Source organism: Aulonocara sp. 'chitande type north' Nkhata Bay, linkage group LG15 (genome assembly GCF_057382095.1).
Source record: "Aulonocara sp. 'chitande type north' Nkhata Bay isolate Kocher_YH1m ecotype deep benthic linkage group LG15, A_spYH_male_GT1.1, whole genome shotgun sequence".
Taxonomy (NCBI): Eukaryota; Metazoa; Chordata; class Actinopteri; order Cichliformes; family Cichlidae; genus Aulonocara; species Aulonocara sp. 'chitande type north' Nkhata Bay.
In genome coordinates, this window is record NC_141358.1 from 4,791,836 (window position 1) to 4,812,615 (window position 20,780).

At 39.2% G+C, this 20,780-nt stretch overlaps 1 protein-coding gene across 1 annotated transcript; it reads right to left on the minus strand.

The window, feature by feature from the left end:
* Positions 1–154: 154 nt before the first annotated feature.
* On the minus strand, positions 155–12,420 carry fermt1 (FERM domain containing kindlin 1). Its single transcript, XM_086264305.1, has 16 exons — positions 12,274–12,420; positions 10,656–10,815; positions 9,925–10,022; positions 7,420–7,555; positions 7,143–7,280; positions 6,386–6,569; positions 6,180–6,282; positions 6,003–6,110; positions 4,187–4,318; positions 4,003–4,052; positions 3,487–3,611; positions 1,725–1,831; positions 1,292–1,516; positions 1,075–1,199; positions 840–981; positions 155–737 (listed from the first exon to the last, which is right to left on the minus strand). The coding sequence occupies exons 2-16, from the start codon at positions 10,804–10,806 to the stop codon at positions 564–566; spliced, it is 1,998 nt and encodes a 665-aa protein (XP_086120431.1). The 5' UTR covers positions 10,807–10,815; positions 12,274–12,420; the 3' UTR covers positions 155–563.
* Between the last annotated feature and the right edge of the window lie 8,360 nt (positions 12,421–20,780).

Below are 20,780 nucleotides of genomic sequence, written 5' to 3' on the forward strand. Positions count from 1 at the left end.
AATGAGACTTGTAGTGCTTTAAAGGATCAGACTAATCAGCAAGGGACTATGATATATATATAAGTATCAGTCCAACAGAGTTCATTAAACTCTCAGAAAAAAAGGACCAATTATAAAAACTGTAAGCCAAAAAAAAAAAAAAAAGTGAAACAAGTTGCAAAATAAAATAAAAAAATCCTTTAATTACTTTTTACTTTTTGAAATGAGTACATTTGTGCAGCTGGAAACAAATGTGTACTTCTTGAAAACATCAGTTCATCCAGACTTTTGACATAGTCTTGACATATTTACATCAACAGCGTTATTTTCCTAGTGCGGGGAACATTGGCGTAACTGATTAAAACAAGATATATGATGAAAAATGATCATAGCATTCTTTTCTGGGTAAAAATATATCACTTTATCTCATGTGATTTGGTATCACATTTCTTCTGTCACTGATGTGGTCAGTGTTTATGGACCACTGCAGCTAGCTGATGAGTGCTCTATTTTCACACTGTAACATAAATGTAAATAAGTGATCAATGCTCTTTAAAAAAAAGCATAGACTAATACATCTTTGCTCATTCTTGGCCTCCGGTAAGTTTATGGAACAGTTCTTCATTCTGTGTTTCATTCTGGTCTTTAGATCGCGTGGAGAGGAAGATGTAACCACCGATGAACTCGTGGACTACCTTGCAGTCACAGCTCACACAGGAGAAGGCTATTGACACATGTTGATCAAATTCTATGGCCACCTGTAATTACATACAAGAGATTCAGGATTTAAAGTAATGCTGTCTGTAGATAATACACCAGAAATGTCCTGAATGAAGGAAGAAAAAAAAACAATCCCTCACCTGTCTTATCTCCCAGTTGACATTCCACTGCTTCATGTTGGCGAATCTCCATGTGGTGACAGGCAGCCCAGTGGACATGTCAATACGAATCATGCGGTTATATGAAATCCCAAGAATTTCATCCTTCTTACTCCCTTTGAATCTGAATGATTGAAAAATAAGCAAAAGGAAAATCTCTTGGATTATCATTCATAAATGACATTGAACGTCTATTATATCAGTCCTTTCACCGTACCTGACAATGTAGTATTTGATACCAAACTCTGGGAGTGATTGCCATGCTTGGATGAAGCGCATCTTGGCCTCCACCAGGGACAGCTGTGCTATGTTTTGGTGTGCCTCGAGGATACGTGCGGTCAGCTTGATGCAGAAATCAAAGGCAAATTAAATAATAATACTTAAAAAAAAAGATAGCTGTCGGCAAAGTAAAATATGACGAACCTAAGACAAACCTGTTTGGTCTTGTGTTTCTTTGCGTATCGTGGCGAAACAAAACACTCGGCGTTCATATCCATCGCTTCGACGTCAGGAGCTGATTGACCAGGAGGGGGCGCCAGGTTCTTCATTTGCAGAAAAGATTGAATGTGCTTCACTTCTGTTTTGTAAGAGCTGTACGCCATTGTCTTGCCTTTGGAAGCGAGGACACATGCAGCTTTCCACTTAGCATACTGGGTTTCCTGGTCCAAAGGGAAGGAATAGAATAACAAGGTGTAAAGTTTGCTTCAAATTTCTCATGTTTATATACACAAATATACACAAGGCATTCGTTTTAAAATAAAGAAGACTTACTGGTATTGACAGAAAAAAAGCACAAAATCTCAAAAAGTAAAGATTTTGCTTTGAAAACATTCTCTTTACTTATATGAATGATAAGGTGGGGCTTACATTGTCACATCGGATGTACACCTCATTCATTCCATCAGCCACTGGCAGCAGAAGCTTGATGCCGAACTTCTTTTCAGTTACATTGACATCAGGGACCACCTCACAGCCTGGGAATCAAGAAGAGGAGATGGTAATATAAGAATGGATAGATACAGCAGATCTCTAACAGAATATTGTCACAGAATATAACTGCTGTCTTTGTGGCAGCTTAAAAATGTATATTAAAGAATTACATTTTAAATCTCAATTTCAGCTTAGGCTGCTGCCCCCGCGACCCGGCCCCGGACAAAGCGGATGAAGATGGATGGATGGATGGAATTTCACATCATATATGAAATGATCAGAATACTTTGGTTCTCTGTTTTTCTAGCCTTTGAGGGGAAATGATCATTCTCATTTGGTTCTCAGTGGGAGACTAACCTTTTTTTCCCCCAGCTATGTATTTTTAGTGCTTGTCTCTATTAATGTAGCTTTGCATATTCATACTTTAACATAATTCTTTCTCATCTTATACTGGGTCTTTGCAGCTCTTCAGTTCATCCACAACTGGTTTTAGCTCCTCTCATTCCCTCCTTTTCTTCTACTGACTGGCTGCTCCTTGTAAACAGAAGATTTGAACAGCCATGTGCTAGCTATGTACCTCTGTGACCATAATAAACTAACACCTGCTCTTACTGAAATCATTACCAACAGCAATTTCAATTAAATTTCATCTCAAATTTATTTATATAGCACTAAATTACAAAAAAACAGTCCCCCCAAGGTGCTTTGTATTGTAAGATAAAGCCCCTAGAGTAAAGAAGGTTTTGGGGAATCCTGTTAACTGTTAATTTTGTATGCCACATGCCAGAATAAAGTCCAGAGTGTTATAAAAATGGTGGGTGGGCTTATCTACATTTTGACAGAAGCCATTGATTCTAATAACAGATTAAATGCAGTGTTTATGATGTCACGTAGATCGTGTTGTTCTCAGCAGCTACATAAATGTTAAAATCCCCCACTATGTTATTTTATGAAAGCAGAGCACAAAATCAGATAAAAACTCAAAGAATTTAGAAAGAAACTGTATAAGGGCCAGGAGGACTGTAGTTATGACAAATAAAACAGTTTTTCTGTGTGTGTTATTTTTTGTTTTCTAATTATGATTTACAAAGCTAAGAGTCAGGCTTTCAAATTAATTAAAACTGACTGGTTCTTTTGTTGATTAACAAGCCGGATTGGCAGATTGCTGCCAGTTCTCCTCCTTGGCCTGTGCTTTAAGGATTCTGACAATTAGTATGACTTGGCGGTGTTGTCATTTAAACTACCATATTCATCCTGCTGTAACCAGGTTTCTGTAAGGCCGAAAAAATCAACATGTTGATTATTATCATTACATTATCTACTAACAGGGACTTAGAGGAGAGATATCTAAAGGTAAATAATCCACATTTAACACTTTTACTTTGTCTTTTTATGCTTAAATAATTTGTTGCTGATTCCTTTTGGTGGTTTGTGAGTAGATACAGTCTCCATTAGGATGAGGTTTTGGGGGGATGACAGGAGGAGAGAAGCTACAGGGAGGTATGTTGTGTGAGTCCTGAACTTTTGGTACACAGGATTGCATACATATATCCTTATATATATATGCAGAGCTCTTTATTTGAAACAATCGCCATGTTTGATAATGTGAAATAAAGTTATGAACTAAAGAAAAGCATAATAGGGCCCATTTAAATTCAAACTTATTAATAATTTTTTCACATAATTCTTTTTTACTGACCTCGGAGGTGAAACTGCTCTATTGGTTCTCCACTGGAGGCCTCCTTGTTCTTGTAGTAAGAGATGGTGGTGTCCTTAAATACAAACCAGTACTCTTTGTATGAGCGCAGCGTCAGTCTTTTTGGCCTGATTTAGCATTGAAAAAGTACATTTGTTTAAGCAAAACTGCATAAATGTTTTAAAATGTGCATAAAGTCTTATTTTTTAATAACGGAGGCTGCTCGTTCAGAGCAGCAATTCTGAGAGCCTTTCATTAATTATCAGATATCCTCAGGGACATTATAAAACAGAAGCATGAATCAGAGACAAAAACACACAAAATGAATTTTAAAACAGAATATTTTATGTTTATCCAGTACGCCTTTGATCTCTAACAAATGTTGATCTTATAAACCTTAAATTTGGTTATTTAAGGGCAGCATGCACACACATTACTATGATGATGAATGATTACACTTCAATAATTATTTAGCATCTTTGTGCAATATAAATGTAATATATTTAAAGTTGGGTTTACCTAAACAGTCGGAGGGAATTTGCCAGCTCTGGGACGTCTGTAATGTCTTCCTGGGGGCAAGACAAACAACTGTCAATTATCCCATGCATGCAATTAGCTAAGGCTTGTCTATCAACCTCAGCTTCAGAGCAGGTATTCTACTGCAACAGAGGTGAAAACATTTGGTTTTTAAAAATATGTTTACCAGAATTTTGTCTGTGTGTCCGGCCTCGAGTGTCACCTCCAGGTTGGATAGGGCTGCCTCTATTTCGTCAATTTCTGGTTCATTAGAGTTGTTCAGAGGTTCAGTGGACACGGTCAGTTTACAAATGCGATACTGTTGGGACAAAGACTTCTGGTTAGGAATCTCAAAAAGCTAAGATTCTGCACTGGGCTTAACAACTACAAGTGGTAATGAAGTTCTCCGACATGACTTAGGAGGTTATGCAAGGCTGGCATGAGTCAGAGGGAGGTTTGAGCACAGCCCAGCGTGCCAGCCTTTGCACCAATGTGTAGGTGAGTGCAGCATTCCTTTTGAATCTGTGATTTCTGAATCACTGTCCCAGTCGTTGCAAAATAATAGCTGAAGTCACCAAAGATGGGATGAAATCAGGACACTCATCATGTTGCAGGTAATAATCAGCTTCCTCCTATTGTGTCTGTTGGGGCATTCTAATTATTACCGTACTAGCTTTTCTGCTACTCTGTCTTTAATTGTATGACTCGTTTCCCTGCCTCCCCCTCCTTTCCTCCTCTTCCACTGGGATTTTCCTCATGTCCTGACATGTCCTCAGATGGATTTAGGCACCCACATCACTCTGCTGTACTATGAGCGTTAAGAAAAACATAAACTGTATCAAAGACTAAAAAAGCTGCATTACTGTGGCCCTGAAGAATTGCATGCCATGATCTTCATTTCAAAGCTTTACCAAAGGAAAGTTTACACTAGTATGCCTTGTTTTATGAGAAGTGTAATGTATAATGACATACAATCTATAGCTTTATAGTCCTCAGGATCCAAATCTGAGCATTTATCCAAAAACAGCCAGTCAAATGAATAAGGAGTAATTTGTTATGTGAAGCATCTTGAAATTTGAAATATAGTTCATTATTACTTCTGCCAAGAAAGTTGTGTTTTTGGGACAGTTGGCATAGCATTCTGTCTGTCAACACAACAAACATTTTGAATGAATCCTGGTAAAACTTAGTATGTGTGTGGTGTGAGGTCATGTTAACAAGCCATTAAAACTCTTAATTGAAAATTGACAAAAAGCCTTATAACTTATTATCAGCATATAGAAAGTGCCATATAAAGTGATCAGAAAGTGTGATAATAGTGCTATACTGAGCTATTTAAAACTATGTTTCCTACTGATCCTGTGAGTATGAATGACATATATTCTAAATATCTCATTATTTATTATAACTTTGTTATAGTAACGGGTTATAACCATTTAAATACATAAAAAGCTGAATACATGCAAACATTTTTTTAATGTTTTTTGGAGGTAAAAAATTATATTTATTACTTAACATTTAAACAGTGAAATTAATATTACACACCTACTAAATCCACATAAATAAAAAATAATTATATCCAAAAACTGTCAAATTTACTAAAATTGATTTCAGCAGAGCAAATAACAAAAGCCTGCTCTTGGTTTGGCTCTTGGTTTGGCTGCAAAGCTCTAAAAGTACATTTAAAAAGAACAAAGAAACAAAATGTAAATATACTAAATATAAAACTATTCCCCTAAAAAGAAAGTGAGCTGAGTTGGAGGTTTGTGCTCTCCAAGTGCTTCTTGTTATTAAAGTTATTTTATTGGGCCACACAACAGTTTTCTCATTAACCCTGACACTCATCAACCAAACCATCCTCTTGCGAAGGGTAACAAGGGTTACATTTAATAATCTTCCACACGTAGTATATGCAAGCAAACAATAATGATTGCACAACATTTAAACAACTTCAACTGTAAAAAATCATTTGCTTGCTATCTGCAATGGCAAGTTTTTCTCACCTGTAAAGATGCAAACATCAGCATTTCCTCTTCAGTGCAGTCTATCTCTTCCAACAGGATAGACCAGCGGGCCTGCTCATATAGCTGGGTTATCCTGACGCCATCATACTAAAACACAGAAACATGCGGTTTTAGGTCAACATTTTCCTTTTTTTGTGTTCACCTTGGATCTCTTACCTTAGGATTGATATCAAAGAAGACATTGTACTTGAAGCGCAGTAGTAGCTTGTCATAGTCTTGAATGTCTTGCTCCATAAGTGAACGGGATGAGTCCAACCACCTGTTTATTATAACAACAACAAAATCAAATGTTTATCTAGGGAAAGAAATATCTCTCAATGTATAATAATCAGCTTGAGATAGGAAATCCGGTCGGTTTCTACCCTGCATTGTTGACTGCTTTGTCCACCACTGACAACGGCTGATACATCTTGGCCAGCTCGGCAGGTGGCAAGTTTGTCTGAGATTCTGCAAGAGGATTTTCTCCAAACCAAACGCTGGTGGCAGACATTGGCATCCCATTCTCAGGGTCATAGGTTGCTTTCATGGTCTTACTATACATGGGGCCTAGTTTGAGGGAAATAAAGGGCTAATGATTAGCTAAGATTCAACATATCTTCATATTTATACTAAATATAAAGGTACTGCATTTAAAATCCAAATTCCAAGAAGCCAAAGTTAGAATATAACTTCGAAAAAAAGGTGAGAGAAAAACAAAATAAACTGAGCTACAGACTGAAGGCGGAGCGATTTTTAGGATGGTGCAGAGTATGAACTTGGACTCAGAGGAAGAGTGCGAGAGTGGGTGTTCCTGGAGAACACGGCAGCATATTGAACAATTCTGTCAGATCTCACTGTTGAGAAATGTGCCCTGTCAGATCACAGATGCACTACATACCATGCAAAACTTAAAACTACAGTGGGGATGCTCCATTCATATACCTTGAAAATATGTATGTTTATATACCATTTTTCTTTAGGTTAAATGAACTTCATGCAAAATGCAGCACACAGAAAGTAATGAATCAAATGCACATATCGTTGTAAACAGCACCAATTCCCTTAGATAGGCTTACAGAGTCTTTCAAGGCACATGAAAGACCATCTATTCCTATTGCACATCTTTTTCTTTCAGAGTACCTGTTCCACTTGGTCCGCCACTGAGTAAATCTATGTCCCAAATCTCCTCCTGCTCTGAGTCCTTATCTTTCTTCTTCTTCTTTTTGGAGGCATCATCCGGAGGCTTCAGCAGTGACAGTTCTTCTGGTCTTCTAATGTCTGAAATGGTGCAAAGCAGGAGCAGATAGGAAGAATATGGGAAGGAACTTGAACCTTGAACTTAGAACAGTGAATGAGGCATTCAAAATTAGAGCTATAATAATGCAGGAGAGAGCAATCAGAAGAAACAGACGCTTACTGAGTATTCTGCAGATGTCTGTCACCGTCTTGAAGACCACATTGGAGAAGCTGACGGTCATTTGGATGGTTTTCATATTGGGAAGCTGCAGTAGCAGGGGTTTATGCTGGGGTGTGTAGCGCAGCTCAGCATCGGCCTGTGTAGCAAAATGAATTGTATTTATATTAGCTTCATGTTTACACTTCTGTTTACACTATACATGCTTCCCTTAGGCAGCATCATTAGAAGACATAGCATAAATTTTCACTGCTATGCAGATGACACCCAGCTTTATCTATCTATGAAGCCAGATAACACACAACAATTAGTTAAACTGCAGGAATGACTTAAAGACATAAAGACCTGGATGGCCGCTAACTTTCTGCTTCTTAATTCAGATCAAACTGAGGTTATTGTACTCGGCCCTGAAAATCTTAGAAATATGGTATCTAACCAGATTCTTACTCTGGATGGCATTACCTTGGCCTCCAGTAACGCTGTGAGGAACCTTGGAGTCATTTTTGACCAGGACATGTCCTTTAATGCACATATTAAACAAATATGTAAGACTGCTTTCTTCCATTTGAGCAACATCTCTAAAATGAGAAATATCCTGTCTCAGAGTGACGCTGAAAAACTAGTTCATGCATTTATTACTTCCAGGCTGGACTACTGTAATTCATTATTATCAGGATGTCCAAAGAACTCGCTGAAAAGCCTTCAGCTAATCCAAAATGCTGCAGCAAGAGTCCTGACAGGGACTAGAAAGAGAGAGCAGATTTCTCCTGTTTTGGCTTCCCTTCATTGGCTTCCTGTTAAATCCAGAATTGAATTCAAAATCCTGCTCCTCACATACAAGGTCTTAAATAATCAGGCCCCATCTTATCCTAATGACCTTGTAGTACCATATCACCCTATTAGAGCACTTCGCTCTCGCTCTGCAGGCCTACTTGTTGTTCCTAGAGTATTTAAGAGTAGAATGGGAGGGAGAGCCTTCAGTTTTCAGGCCCCTCTTCTGTGGAACCAGCTTCCAGTTTGGATTCGGGAGACAGACACTATCTCTACTTTCAAGATTAGGCTTCAAACTTTCCTTTTTGCTAAAGCATATAGTTAGGGCTGGACCAGGTGACCCTGAATCCTCCCTTAGTTATGCTGCAATAGACGTAGGCTGCTGGGGGATTCCCATGATGCATTGAGTTTTTCCTTTCCAGTCACCTTTCTCACTCACTACGAGTTAATAGACCTCTCTGCATTGAATCATATCTGTTATTAACCTCTGTCTCTCTTCCACAGCATGTCTTTTATCCCATCTTCCTTCTCTCACCCCAACCGGTCGCAGCAGATGGCCCCGCCCCTCCCTGAGCCTGGTTCTGCTGGAGGTTTTTTCCTGTTAAAAGGGAGTTTTTCCTTCCCACTGTCTCCAAAGTGCTGCTCATAGGGGGTCATATGATTGTTGGGTTTTTCTCTGTATCTATGAAGCGCCTTGAGGCGACTTTTGTTGTGATCTGGCGCTATATAAATAAAATTGAATTGAATTGAATTCATGTCACGGTCCCCGTGTCTCTCTGGCTGGCTCACGCTGGCTACACGTGTTGTTGTTTTTTGTTTTTGTTTTCTGTCTCTCCTCCTCCTTTCTGCCTGGGTGGAGCTCGTTACGGGCTCTCGCTCTTGGCCCACCACCTGTGTGATTGTGTCCACCTGCTGCTGATCTGGCTGATTTCCCCAGCTGCTATTTAAGGCAGTGGCACAGAACAGCTCGCCGCTGGAACGTTGAACCTCCTGAGTTCGTGCTCTCGGCATTATCAAACTAATCCCTTGTGTGTATTTTGCTGTGGAACTAACATTGAATTCTCTGTGTAGATATCCCTCTTCTCGACCAAATCACGGGACCTGCCCGGGTGTGGCAGCGTGTGTGGAGTTTCGGAGCGAGTACGGCTGAAGAGGAGTACGTGTATATATATATTATAAATAAAATAAATAAATAATCCCCTTTTGTTCTCAAAGAAAGAACTGTCTGCGCGTGAGTCTGTCCAGTAGCCATGACACTTCAGGTGTCAAGCCAGTGTATATCCTGTATATTTACTTTGTGTTGGAAACCCAGTATTATCAATATCATGTTGGTGTGCATGTAGTAAAAAATGTCTGCCATTGCAGTAGAACTAATCGAGATTTAAAATAAATATTAAAGCGTTTTTGTCTAATTTATACTTTGGTGTTTTTGTCCACATTTTTTACACCATTACTGGAATCAGGGTTTGTACTTGGGCTTAAACATTACTTGACTGGATAAGATATCAAACATTATTATGTACCTATATGGTTTTGGCTACAGTGAATAGGTCAATAAGAGTTTCTCTAAGTGGGAGGATATAATTTTATTTAATAGCTTCCAACGTGTTATATAAAACCTTTAAGAGCTGCAAGAACACACGTAATTTATTTAGCCAGATTTGACTGGAGAACACCTTCCCATTGGATATTTTAAGGGATATTCCACATTCCTTTGGGTGTAAGAATTCATCTTACCTGGATCCCATACTTGTCCAAGGTCCAGTGGGTCTTGAGCAGCCAGCATTTCCTCTGTTCCCACCACAAAGCATGGTCCGACCAATCCTGAGGAGCCTCTGCAAGGCAGACGTATTAAGTAAGACATTTTATCACCTGCATATTATTAACACATGTCAGGTTTAAGGGGTAGTTCACACATAAAGTTATTGCACTAATTTACATGTCGGGTTTAAAGAGCCTTCAGGGGGAGGTTCTGGCTCCATAGGTAACATACTTCACCAACAACTACATCTGCTAGCGTCACAAATATTTTCCGCTCCCACGGTTGTGTAGGTGGTGTGGTTTAATGAGTCTACCTGACATCATCTTATGGTGCTGGGCTGAAGTCCATCTGTTGATGACAAGCCGCTTAGTCATTTATTATGTCCCATGCTCTTTGAATCACCTCCATAAAGTTGCCTTTAAGTTAGCCACATTAGCTCCTCTGTGTTTATAGAGGAGCGTAAATTGATATCAGATCAGAGACTGGCTGAACTTTGGCCCCTGGGGCTACACAAGTTGGCGCACTGTGACAACACAATGGCACTGTAGTGTAGAAGAATGCAGCTCAAACAAGGGTGCGGCTTGGCCAGCAGAGCTGTTGTAGCACCACATGTAGGTTGAGGTTGTTTGTTAGCCTTTGTAGTTACACACTTTTAAAATTCCTTCCAGCCACTATGCAGAAACACATCCGTGCTAAGCACACTTACTGATTTTCTCCACCAGCTTAAGCATGAGGCCACCGATGTGCAAGTCTCCCATCACCCTCATCTTAAATTTCATGGACTCGTCACCTTCCTTTTGATCCACCTGCACAGATAGCTGCCACGATGTTTCTCCATATTTTGCAGGTGTAGCCATGGTCCTGTTCTAAAAAGACAATGAAGAGATTATTAAAAAAAAAGGTGGGGGTGCTTACAGGTTTAGTGAACGCGACCACAGGGGCAGCACAGGGGATCTTAGAAGGAAACTACTATCTCTAATTAAGCACTTAGTGAGGGGAATTACTCTAAAATATGTGGATTATTTTGCTGATCCCGTTTGTTCGGATATTAAGGAAATGTCTGGGATTGAGTCAGAGGATTGAGTGTTTCTCAACATTCTGATTTACTTGGCAAAGATTTCACCACCACACATCCCTTACTGTTTCTGTCTCTGAGTGGCCGCGTATGGAGTAGATTCGAACTCTGCTTCTGCTGCAGTGTCTCTGCAATGATACTGCAGCCCCCGATCTACTCCCCTCACTCAATACCATTTATAAATAAGACACCAGCGAACACACCGACGGGCGGAAGAAAACAGATCAGACTGCAGAGCACGCAGCATGCGCTAACTAACGCGACACAACCTAGTATAACAGCACACATCTGGGGGATTGATTGGTTGATGTTAATAAGGTAGAGTGATGGATGAAAGACACAAGGCAGATAAGAAAGGAAAGGGGGAGGAGGAGGAGCAGCACAGCTGTGGAATGTGTTACGAGCAGGGACACGAATCTGGTGCAGGAGAGATCATACAAAACAACAATCTCCACACACTGCACCAGCCTACATTTATATCACATCTGAGCTCTGAAATGTGGGAAATAAAGACATGAAAACTCTGACACAAACTAATCTGAACTATTCACCGCAACACTGTATATCAGTGACTTTTTGATACTGCGTTGTTGTGATGGTGGATTTTTTTATATACACACACTCTGCTTTCTTTGTTCTGCTCCCTTCCTGCACTATGCGCTGCTGTAGGGTGCAGTAAAAAGTTGGAGCTTGCATGCCTGCTGAGGGAAAGCTTGTTGAGATGTGTCGGAGTATGATGAATTCACTGGCATAGTATTACACTAGCTGCAAAAAAACTGATGGAGACAGCAAATTTGTTTTAATGCAGAAGCTCTAATAAGAGAAAAGCAAATATATTCATGCAAAATATACAATTCAATGAGATCTCATATTGGAACTCCTCATACAGGACACCCACACCACGTAAAAAAAGGCCTCAGCGATTCCTTATTCACTGTAAATAGTCACTAAGCTCCGAAACAATCCTTAAATCATTCAAAAATTATGAAAAATGATAGCAAACTTTCTTTAGAAACTTTCATAAACAGAAACTTTCCAAGAATTCATGATTCCCAGAAGAGTCTTGGGGTGCATTTATCGCTGAGCCCTATATAGGCCTACGGGTAAATCCCAACAGGGTCATCGCAATCATGTGTTATGATTTTTTTTTCTTCGTCAGAGATCAAATTCCGTAGTAAAATAATGGTAACCTCTCCCCCTATCAAGTATATACAAATTTCCCAACCGAGAATAAGAAACCCATTCTTACCTTAAATTAAAGTTTCCTGCCAGTGAGCAATTCCTGGATATTTTCGTGGGAAGTGGACTGACCCCGAGAATGAGGCTCCTTTGGGAGTAAAACACGCCCAGTTCATTCACACAGGTAGAGAACGGAGGTGGGAACGTAGGAGGAAGTGGCCGAGGTGCACGTAGCATAATATCCCACAGAGGTGAGTTTGTTCTCAGCCTCAGTATACGGACGGCTGTTTAACTGTTTTCAGCAAAATATGAGAAATAAAATGAATAAACTACCATACTGTCCGTCTCAGTGGTTAAAAGGTACAGACCAGCTAAAGCTAGCAAGTTTATCAATGCTAACAAAAATATTTCAGTGAACATACTCAGCCGCTCAGCTAATACTGTCACTTTGTTACCACTTTGTTATTGTGGAAATAACAAGAAAACGGCAGCTCTTAGTTGGCTCAAATAGAGATGTCAGTAGAACCAACACTGCAACACGAGGTTATTAAATTTAATTTGGTTTGACATTATACTAAGAGAGGTTTGTTTGTTGTTGTTTTAAAATGTACCTTCATAATTTACAGACTACTTGAAATGCTAATCATCTTTCTGAGAAACAAAAATTTTCACCATGGTACTGTTAATATCTTTTTACTAATAAGGACCAGGAAGACTATCGTACAAAAACGTCAGATTGTTACAGTTGCCCATTTTGGATGCAATTGTGATAGTAGATGCGGGAAATTGTATCACTAAAAATACATCATGCTAACCCACTGTGTCTCAAACTGAAGAAGTCTTCAAAATAATGGCCTATGCACTTTCAGATTTGTTTAGATGTTGGGTATTTTAGGTTGTATATTCAAGGCAAAAATATTCTTTCTATTTTTCCAAGAGACCTGGCCATTGTTCCAGTGATAATTAGATATTATTTTACTCAAATATTATTACTCATGTAATATACGACCAAATGACAGAACAGAGCTTTGCAAAATAACACAAAAAAGGTGAAGAGCATTTTATATATTTATTTAAAAACGCATACTGTGTATATTTGTTTGTTTTTGTTTATTTGTCTATTAGACTACCTCTCATGAAAACAAGAAAAAATATATTTTAGAAATCTGTCAAAAACATATTTAAAACTAGAAATCATGGAATTCACTGGATTGAATTCATGTTTTTATACCCAAATTTCAGCCGGCACATTGGAACTTCTTTGAGGAGACCAAAATAAATGAAGTACTAGAAATAAAATGAATTCTTTCTGTTCACAAATGCAAGTAAATAACTGTAACTTGGCGTTTTAATCAAAAATCAATAATTTGCCTTTTTCTGCTGTTTTTTTCTAAACAGAAATTTTTAAAAATTCATGGATAACAACAATAATTGGTTTAACAATAGTAAAAAAAAGAATTAAAAAAAGATGTTACAGGTGTACATACATGTAAATTAACCATTACAGAAACATAAAAAATAATTTTGGTAATTACCAATACTTTTAATTTAGGGCAGCTGTGGCTTAACTAATATGTAGGGTAATATTGCTTTAACACATATAAAAGTCAGCATTTTATACAAAGAAGCATGTATTTTCATTTTAAAAGTGAAATATGTCTGTGTCATCATTCAAGCAAACAAGGTGCCTGTGATTGTAGCCGTCACAGTTGCCCTCGGTATGGCACCCATATTACAGTCTTGTATTTTAGCTAGCAGCAACTACATTAGCACGGGTTGTTCATTGTCATTTTGTTCAGATAACCATGGGATAAAATTGACATTAGCTTAAATTTACAGATAATATTGTAGATCCAAAAAGAGACTTCCTCCTGCCAGTTTTGTCCTTGATAATTTCTGCACAAGTGAAGTAACTCTGCAGTTGTTCCACAGGTAGAAAGACAGTCTAAATGAGCAAGTACAGGTAAGTGTATCCATAAAGTGTAACCTGTTTCTTCTTTGAAGAAGTGAGCATTGCCCCTAGTCTTCATTTACTGCATTTAAATTGCTAACCACTGATTAATGGAGAGATAGACTGTCGTTTTTTCTATTGTTTTTACTATTACTTTATTGTATTTACATTTAAAGTTGCATTTATAAATGCATCCTTGCGTAAGGGTCGATTTGTAAGTTGTAATGTTTTCAACGGATGGTGTAATCCTAACAGGATTATTATTTTTGTTTAAATGGCTTTTAAAGTTACAGACCTCAAACAGCACGAACAGTTATATACCTCAAAGTGATCAGCCCACCTTCAATAATTCCCACATCCTCCTCAATGAGTGAATCAAGATGAATCATTTGAGTTTGCCTTTTCCACATAGTCGTACTGCCAGCTAATGAAACACATCAGTAAGAAAGATGGTTAGCATTTTTTTTACCATTTGTACAGATGGTGTTCTACTGACAACCACCCAGCCACGCTGAATTACAGCCAGCTTTGTAGCTTTTAATATGTAGGTGTGTTTCGTGGTTTTTTTGTTAGTCATTTAGGCATGAAGTGAGCCCATGTGTGTAGCCTGCCACCCCCTGGTTTCTATCTATACTTTCGCCTCAGAGTGAAATGGATTCTAAAACTGGGCAGGGACATCAACCTCATGTCGCCACCATAGGAAAGATGAATGTGCTAACTTTCCTATACAGCTGCTTTCGTATAAGTCAGATTTATGAAATTCAAACTGTTATATTTTAAGATAAATGTCTTTAAATTGAGTGAAAGAGCATCTCCTTCATGGAAAAGGACGTAATAACTCATCATCAACACTGTGAACTTTGACCTATTAGATCTTGTCAGCCTTCTACTGGCAAAATCACACCTAGCAACAGCTTTTTCTATCAGAAATTTTATACTCCCGAACTGTATCAATTATATCTCTTTTTACACATATGCATTGGTTGAAATACTGTTAATGACTGCACGTATTTGCAGAGAGACAAATGCAATTTGAAATCATTGTCAGTCTTGTTGAAGGAAATGATGGCCCTTCAAAACCTGATAACACCTCTGCTACCACATGGTGGCGCCATTTGACCACACCAGTGTTGGAAGAGAGAAGGCTTGGAGGCATTTCTTTATTTAAATGACTAAATGAAACAGTAAACTAAATAGCGTTTTTAACATTTGAATTCATGTTATATAATGGACAAATATAATTCTGAGTGAGCATTTAAAGTAGTTAAAATTATGTCACTTCAGTATTTTTCTTTTCTTTTTTAAATTTTTATTAATTGATTTTTTTTTTATTTTTGCTCTGGAGACAGAAAGAAAGACCTGACAGTGGCCACTAAAGTTACCACAACATTAGATGGAGTTAAATCAATTGAGATAATGCAAATAAAGTTGTTTGTAATATCTCAAAAGGAGACTAATGTTGCTTTCTAATTGTGCAAGCCATCTCTTGGTTCACAAAAACTTGTTTTGTTTTGCTTTTTTAGAATAAAAATTATATTTTTAGATTAACTGAGAGCCTACTGTTACTTGTCCCATCCGAGTCTGGTGTCCGACTCTAGTGCAGAAGAACAGCCTAGGAACTGGAAAGTACTCATGGACCACTCAGCATAGCAGGATGAGTGCCAATGCGGGCAAAAACCTTGGCACTCAGGTTGAAGGACACTTTCTCTGGCCCCCTGGCCATTTTATTCAATTTTTTTTATCACACACACCAAAGACTAGGTGTAGCAAACATGCATGTGAGTTTGTCAAAGCTCTCTGTTTTTGCTGTGAGTGTTTAGTGCTGGCACACGAGGTTGTGTTGAGGCCTTATGTAAGAGAGGAAATGTAAATTCCATGACAAAAACAAACAAATAAACCCTGACCCTCATAAACCGTGTCATTGGTTTAAGGATAAATGGAAAATAACATAATTTGGACCTGTCAAGGCTGGACACCGTGCCCATGTCATCATGACACCTGTGGTTCTAAGAGCAACTTGGTACACACAGTCCGAGCTGGAGGAAAGGACAAACATCACCTATGCTACGGTGCCTGGGAGAATGATAAAATGTAGTCTTTAGAGCAATGAAGAGAAAGAGAAGGAAGGCTTTTGGACTGTGGTTTTAGACACAATAAATTACATCTACTCCCTGAAGCTGGTCTGAACCTACTTGGAAGCGGGTGGGAAACAACATCTGTAGAAGCCTTCGCCGGTGCTCTGTATTTATGGAAAGAGAAACCTCCCGGTGACCTGGGAACACGCTTACCCAATTAGCAGCCTCGCCGACGGATCAAATGGAAGTGAAAACATTCACTGCCGTGACGGAGACGCATCACAATGCTCCATTCATGCTGTCGAGCCCTATGCTTTGGGGGTGAGGTGGGCTCGGGGAGGGTGAAGGGGTGTTCTTTGAGGCATGTGATGGGGAGGTGGGATAGGTGAGAGGGAGTAACGAATGCAACAAGGAACTGACTTACCTCACCGTCTTCTTTGACGTGTCAGCGGAGGCCTCATTCATGGCTTAATACTGATTCAAACACTGTTCGAAGGTGTTGTTTTTAAAAGGTTATATCCCCTGCACCTATGCCTCTGCATCCTGCTGAACTCTCCATTTTCTCCAATCCAACAAAACCACATGTTTTGTCCTGTGGGACTAGGTGCTGAGGGGGTCAGAAACCCTGAGAAACAGCACAAGAGAGGCTCTTGACAGTGCAGGACTCTGGGGAACAAAGGCTAAACATCCTTGTGGCCTGCAGAGTGTTATAGTTTTTTTTTTAAGCTGTTAAAATCATGTCTGCTTCTTGTGAACTGATTTATTTTTAAGCCATGGATTCCCATAGCTCTCATGAAATTTCATACCGTTATTTATTTAAGTAAAAACAAAGTGGGGAAAAAAAACTCAACAAAGAAGAACATGCGGGGTATTTGTTCTGTAAATGTCAGCATCATTTTGAATTCAGTCAAGAGAGTTGAAGCGGGCGAGGTGTGATCATCAATAGAGAATATATATACTGATGTACAGTGTAACACACAGTGACTAAACAGTCTATGAGTTGATGAAAAGTGCCTGTATTCATCTAAGTAGCTCCAACGCCACCTCTGATAGATTATGTAACCCTTAAACTGCACTGAAAGCCCTGCAGAAAAGCTCTTTTATTTTTAAAATAATTGTTTGTTTATACAGGTGGAGCTAAAGGTGCTTTAGTAAAAGGATCTTACAGTAAAAATTGAAAAATGTTACCAAGCTAAGGCCAATCCCATAAAAATTCTAAATACTTAAAAAAAGGGGGGAAATTTGAAAGTAAAGCTAAAACATACAAATTCATGGATTTTCAATTAAACTAGAATTTTCCGCGCGCAATAGCCAACACTGATATTCCCTTTTTTCCCTGTTCACTTCTTCTTGCATGGAAACATCTGATGGAAATAAAACTTCATGGTGTCAGGTCAGATAGCCATAAATACAGGTTGTCAGTGCAGTGTGACCCTCACATTTAGAAGAGAGGCTGCTCTGAACTGTGGTTTGGAACAGGATATCATATGTTTAAATATCGAGCTCCTTTCTGAAAATGGGCTACTGTAAAAGAACTTCCATCGCATAGCATATCGCTTTACCTGTCAGGGCCAGTATTTCATCGCTTTGCTGCCCATAAGCATAAAAGATATGAATGAGCACAGACATGTGGATAGACAGTGATCGCTCGCCTAGGACAGATACTCCCGCTTGTGCAAAATTAAAACACATGGATGACATTTTCAGATATTAAACCCGATGAGTTCATAGTCCTTAGCTGTTGAAAACGATACTTTGTCGGTTTCAGCAGGTGCGCATGAAAGTTTGAAGTGGCTGACGTTGCTGTTCCTGCAGAAATAGCTCAAATACGTTGAATAAAGCCACAAGCAATGGTGTGATTTTTTTATTAGGTCTGTCAGTTCACACAGACACACGGTGGAAACATTGCCCATATGCTTTTGAAGATTAAATAACATATTTTCTTGCAGGTCACGCATGTTGAGGACTGCACTGAAGCATTCAGATGCCATTCAGCCACGTCCAGTGCTGCAGACCCAGAGAGAAGAAACAACCACTGACACTGACCTTGAAGTGACCATGACTGATCTCACAGGTACAGCGTAAGAGGAAGCTGGGCGTTGTGTTCCTTTCCTCACCACATTTGCCAACCGGTTGTGAATGGGTGCCATTTTGAAAGATGCAAATATGGGTCGCCTCTGCCTGTATCAGCTGATGCAGGTCAGTGTTTTCTTTGGCCAAGCCTTAAAGGCACGACAGGAGAAAGACGTACTGAGAGTTAGAAAAGGTCACATAAACTCTAGTGGGATTACTTTACCAACACTTTCCATGGCTGAGATCCCGTGAATGAATCCATTGTGGGGTGGGTCCTTGCTTGCAGAAAGCAAACCCTGTCAGGATCCAGTTCATTAGCACCTAGTTTACTGTTTGAAGTTAGTTATTTATCTGGTGTCTAAAGGGGAACCCCGTTCAGACATATGTAAGCACGCCCGTTTGGTGTGTATGTGTGTGCTTGTACATGTGTGTGAATTCATGCGCAGGCATGTAGTATATACTTTCACCAACGTTCAAGACTTGTAGGATCTACAGGGGCTTTCCAGAGCAATTGGCTCGAGAGAAAATAAAAGTTTCTGTGGTGCAATAAAATGTATGGAGAATGAACAGGAGGTGCATTGGTCTGAAGGTGAAAAGCAGCGCTGAGAGTTTGTTAGCAGAAAAAAGGGATTTATATGTTTACATTCTGATGTTCATCAACATTGACTTGATTAATTTAAAAAAAAGCTATTTTTATATCCCATTGTTATATTCATCAGAAGCCACTCTTAAGAATTTAATGCGGACACAACCTCATCTATTCAGCATAAAAGGGAATTCGCTTTAGCAAACATTGCTTCAAATAGCTCAGCAGCAGTAGTCCATCTTCTTGAGTTCTTCTACTGTATTCCTAACTCTCATGTGAGAGTGCCTTTGTGTGTTTTCGCTTCTCTTTTCTTTTGTGATCTGTTTGTTCTTTGGAAGGCGTCCCATTGCCTCTGGTCAGACAAAAGTGCCGCGTTGAGCAAAACCTCCACTCCACTTTTATGGTCTGTGTGGGCCGTCCTATTTGTACATGCTTAGAGCAAATTAGACCAGCAGCTGTGCATGGCCGTCCTATTCCGTGTTGGCTTTTCATGATAAAAATATGCTATGGTAAACTCGCAGCTTGCGCCCAGAAATACGCATCCCATTTCTTCTGGCACTGACACCTCAGTGAGACTGGGAAATAGAGCTGGGGATAAATTGAGGGGAGTGGTAAAAGAAACATAGGGGTCCTATAGAAAAGAGGGACCACCTATGCTGATCTGTAGAAGGGAGATAAGTATTAGAAGACCAAAGAGAGGGCTGCACCTGTTGTGGGGTGACATCAGTCCTTAACATGTCCTTTAGTCTTTAACAAACAGCAAACCAGTGAAGCCTTCGTTTAGATATTTCAGAATAATATTTCTTTGATTAAATATAAATGAAAAGAATTATGAAAATATTACTAAGAGGATAAAACATATAAAACAAAAACAAAAAACATGCAAAACTAAAAAATAACTGTCATTGTTTATATAAAATATGCAGTTAAAGACCCATTTGAATTATTGTGATTTTGCATTAACCAAATTATTCAGCTACAGCGGTCCCTCGTTTATCGTGGTAGTTACGTTCTAAAAATAACCCGCGACAGGTGAAATCCACGAAGTAGCCAACTTTATTTTTTACAATTATTACAAATGTTTTAAGGCTGTAAAACGCATCACTACACACTTTATATACTTTTCTCAGACAGGCATGAACATTTTCACACTTTTCTCTCTTGTTTAAACGCTCTCGAAGTTTAAACCTTCGTAGAAAAATAAGTTCAGTATTATAGAATGAAGCCAAATGCATCCGGGGTTGCCTTTGACGGTGATTGTTGAGTTAGTTGGGGAGAAAACGTACAAACATACAGTACAGCACTGCTAGCGATCGAAGATTTATGTAAATTTGACGAGCTTGCACGAAGAAAATCCGCGAAACAACGATGCCGCGAAGGGTGAGCTGCCTTATAGCGAGGGACCACTGTACTGTGAAGGATTATTGCCAAAGGGGAACTGTTGTTTCCATCTGCAGTAATTTATATTTGGCAGTATGGCTTTGTGCGGGGATCTCCCTTTTATTCCATGTACATAAATGAAAAGCCAAACCTCATGCAAAACCACACATGCACACACACACACACACACACATGCATGCACGTGTGCGCACACACATATACTGGCTATTAGTGACAGGAGATGATTTTGATCATTGATTAAGTCAGACACAGCATGAAAAGGGGACTCTGAGGTGCGTATGGGTTGCAGTGCGGCTTGCCAAGACAGTAGCAATTATGGACAGGAGATTTGATTTTACAAAATGCAGATTGAAACCAAGGTTGTGCAGTGATTAGCACTCTCACCTGACAGCAAGAAGGTCTTGGGTCCTCCTGTGGTTGCATGGGTTCTCCCCAAGTACTCCAGCTTCCAAAGACATGCATGACTTAGGTTAATTGGCATAGGTTTGAAT

Excerpts from the sequence above, each read along its gene's own strand:
- fermt1 (XM_086264305.1), bottom strand. The coding sequence starts at position 10,806 with ATGGCTACACCTGCAAAATATGGAGAAACATCGTGGCAGCTATCTGTG. Across the intron at positions 4,053-4,186 it reads GACACACAGACAAAATTCTG|GAAGACATTACAGACGTCCC; the intron begins GTAAACATATTT and ends TCTTGCCCCCAG. Across the intron at positions 738-839 it reads TCAACTGGGAGATAAGACAG|GTGGCCATAGAATTTGATCA; the intron begins GTGAGGGATTGT and ends ATGTAATTACAG.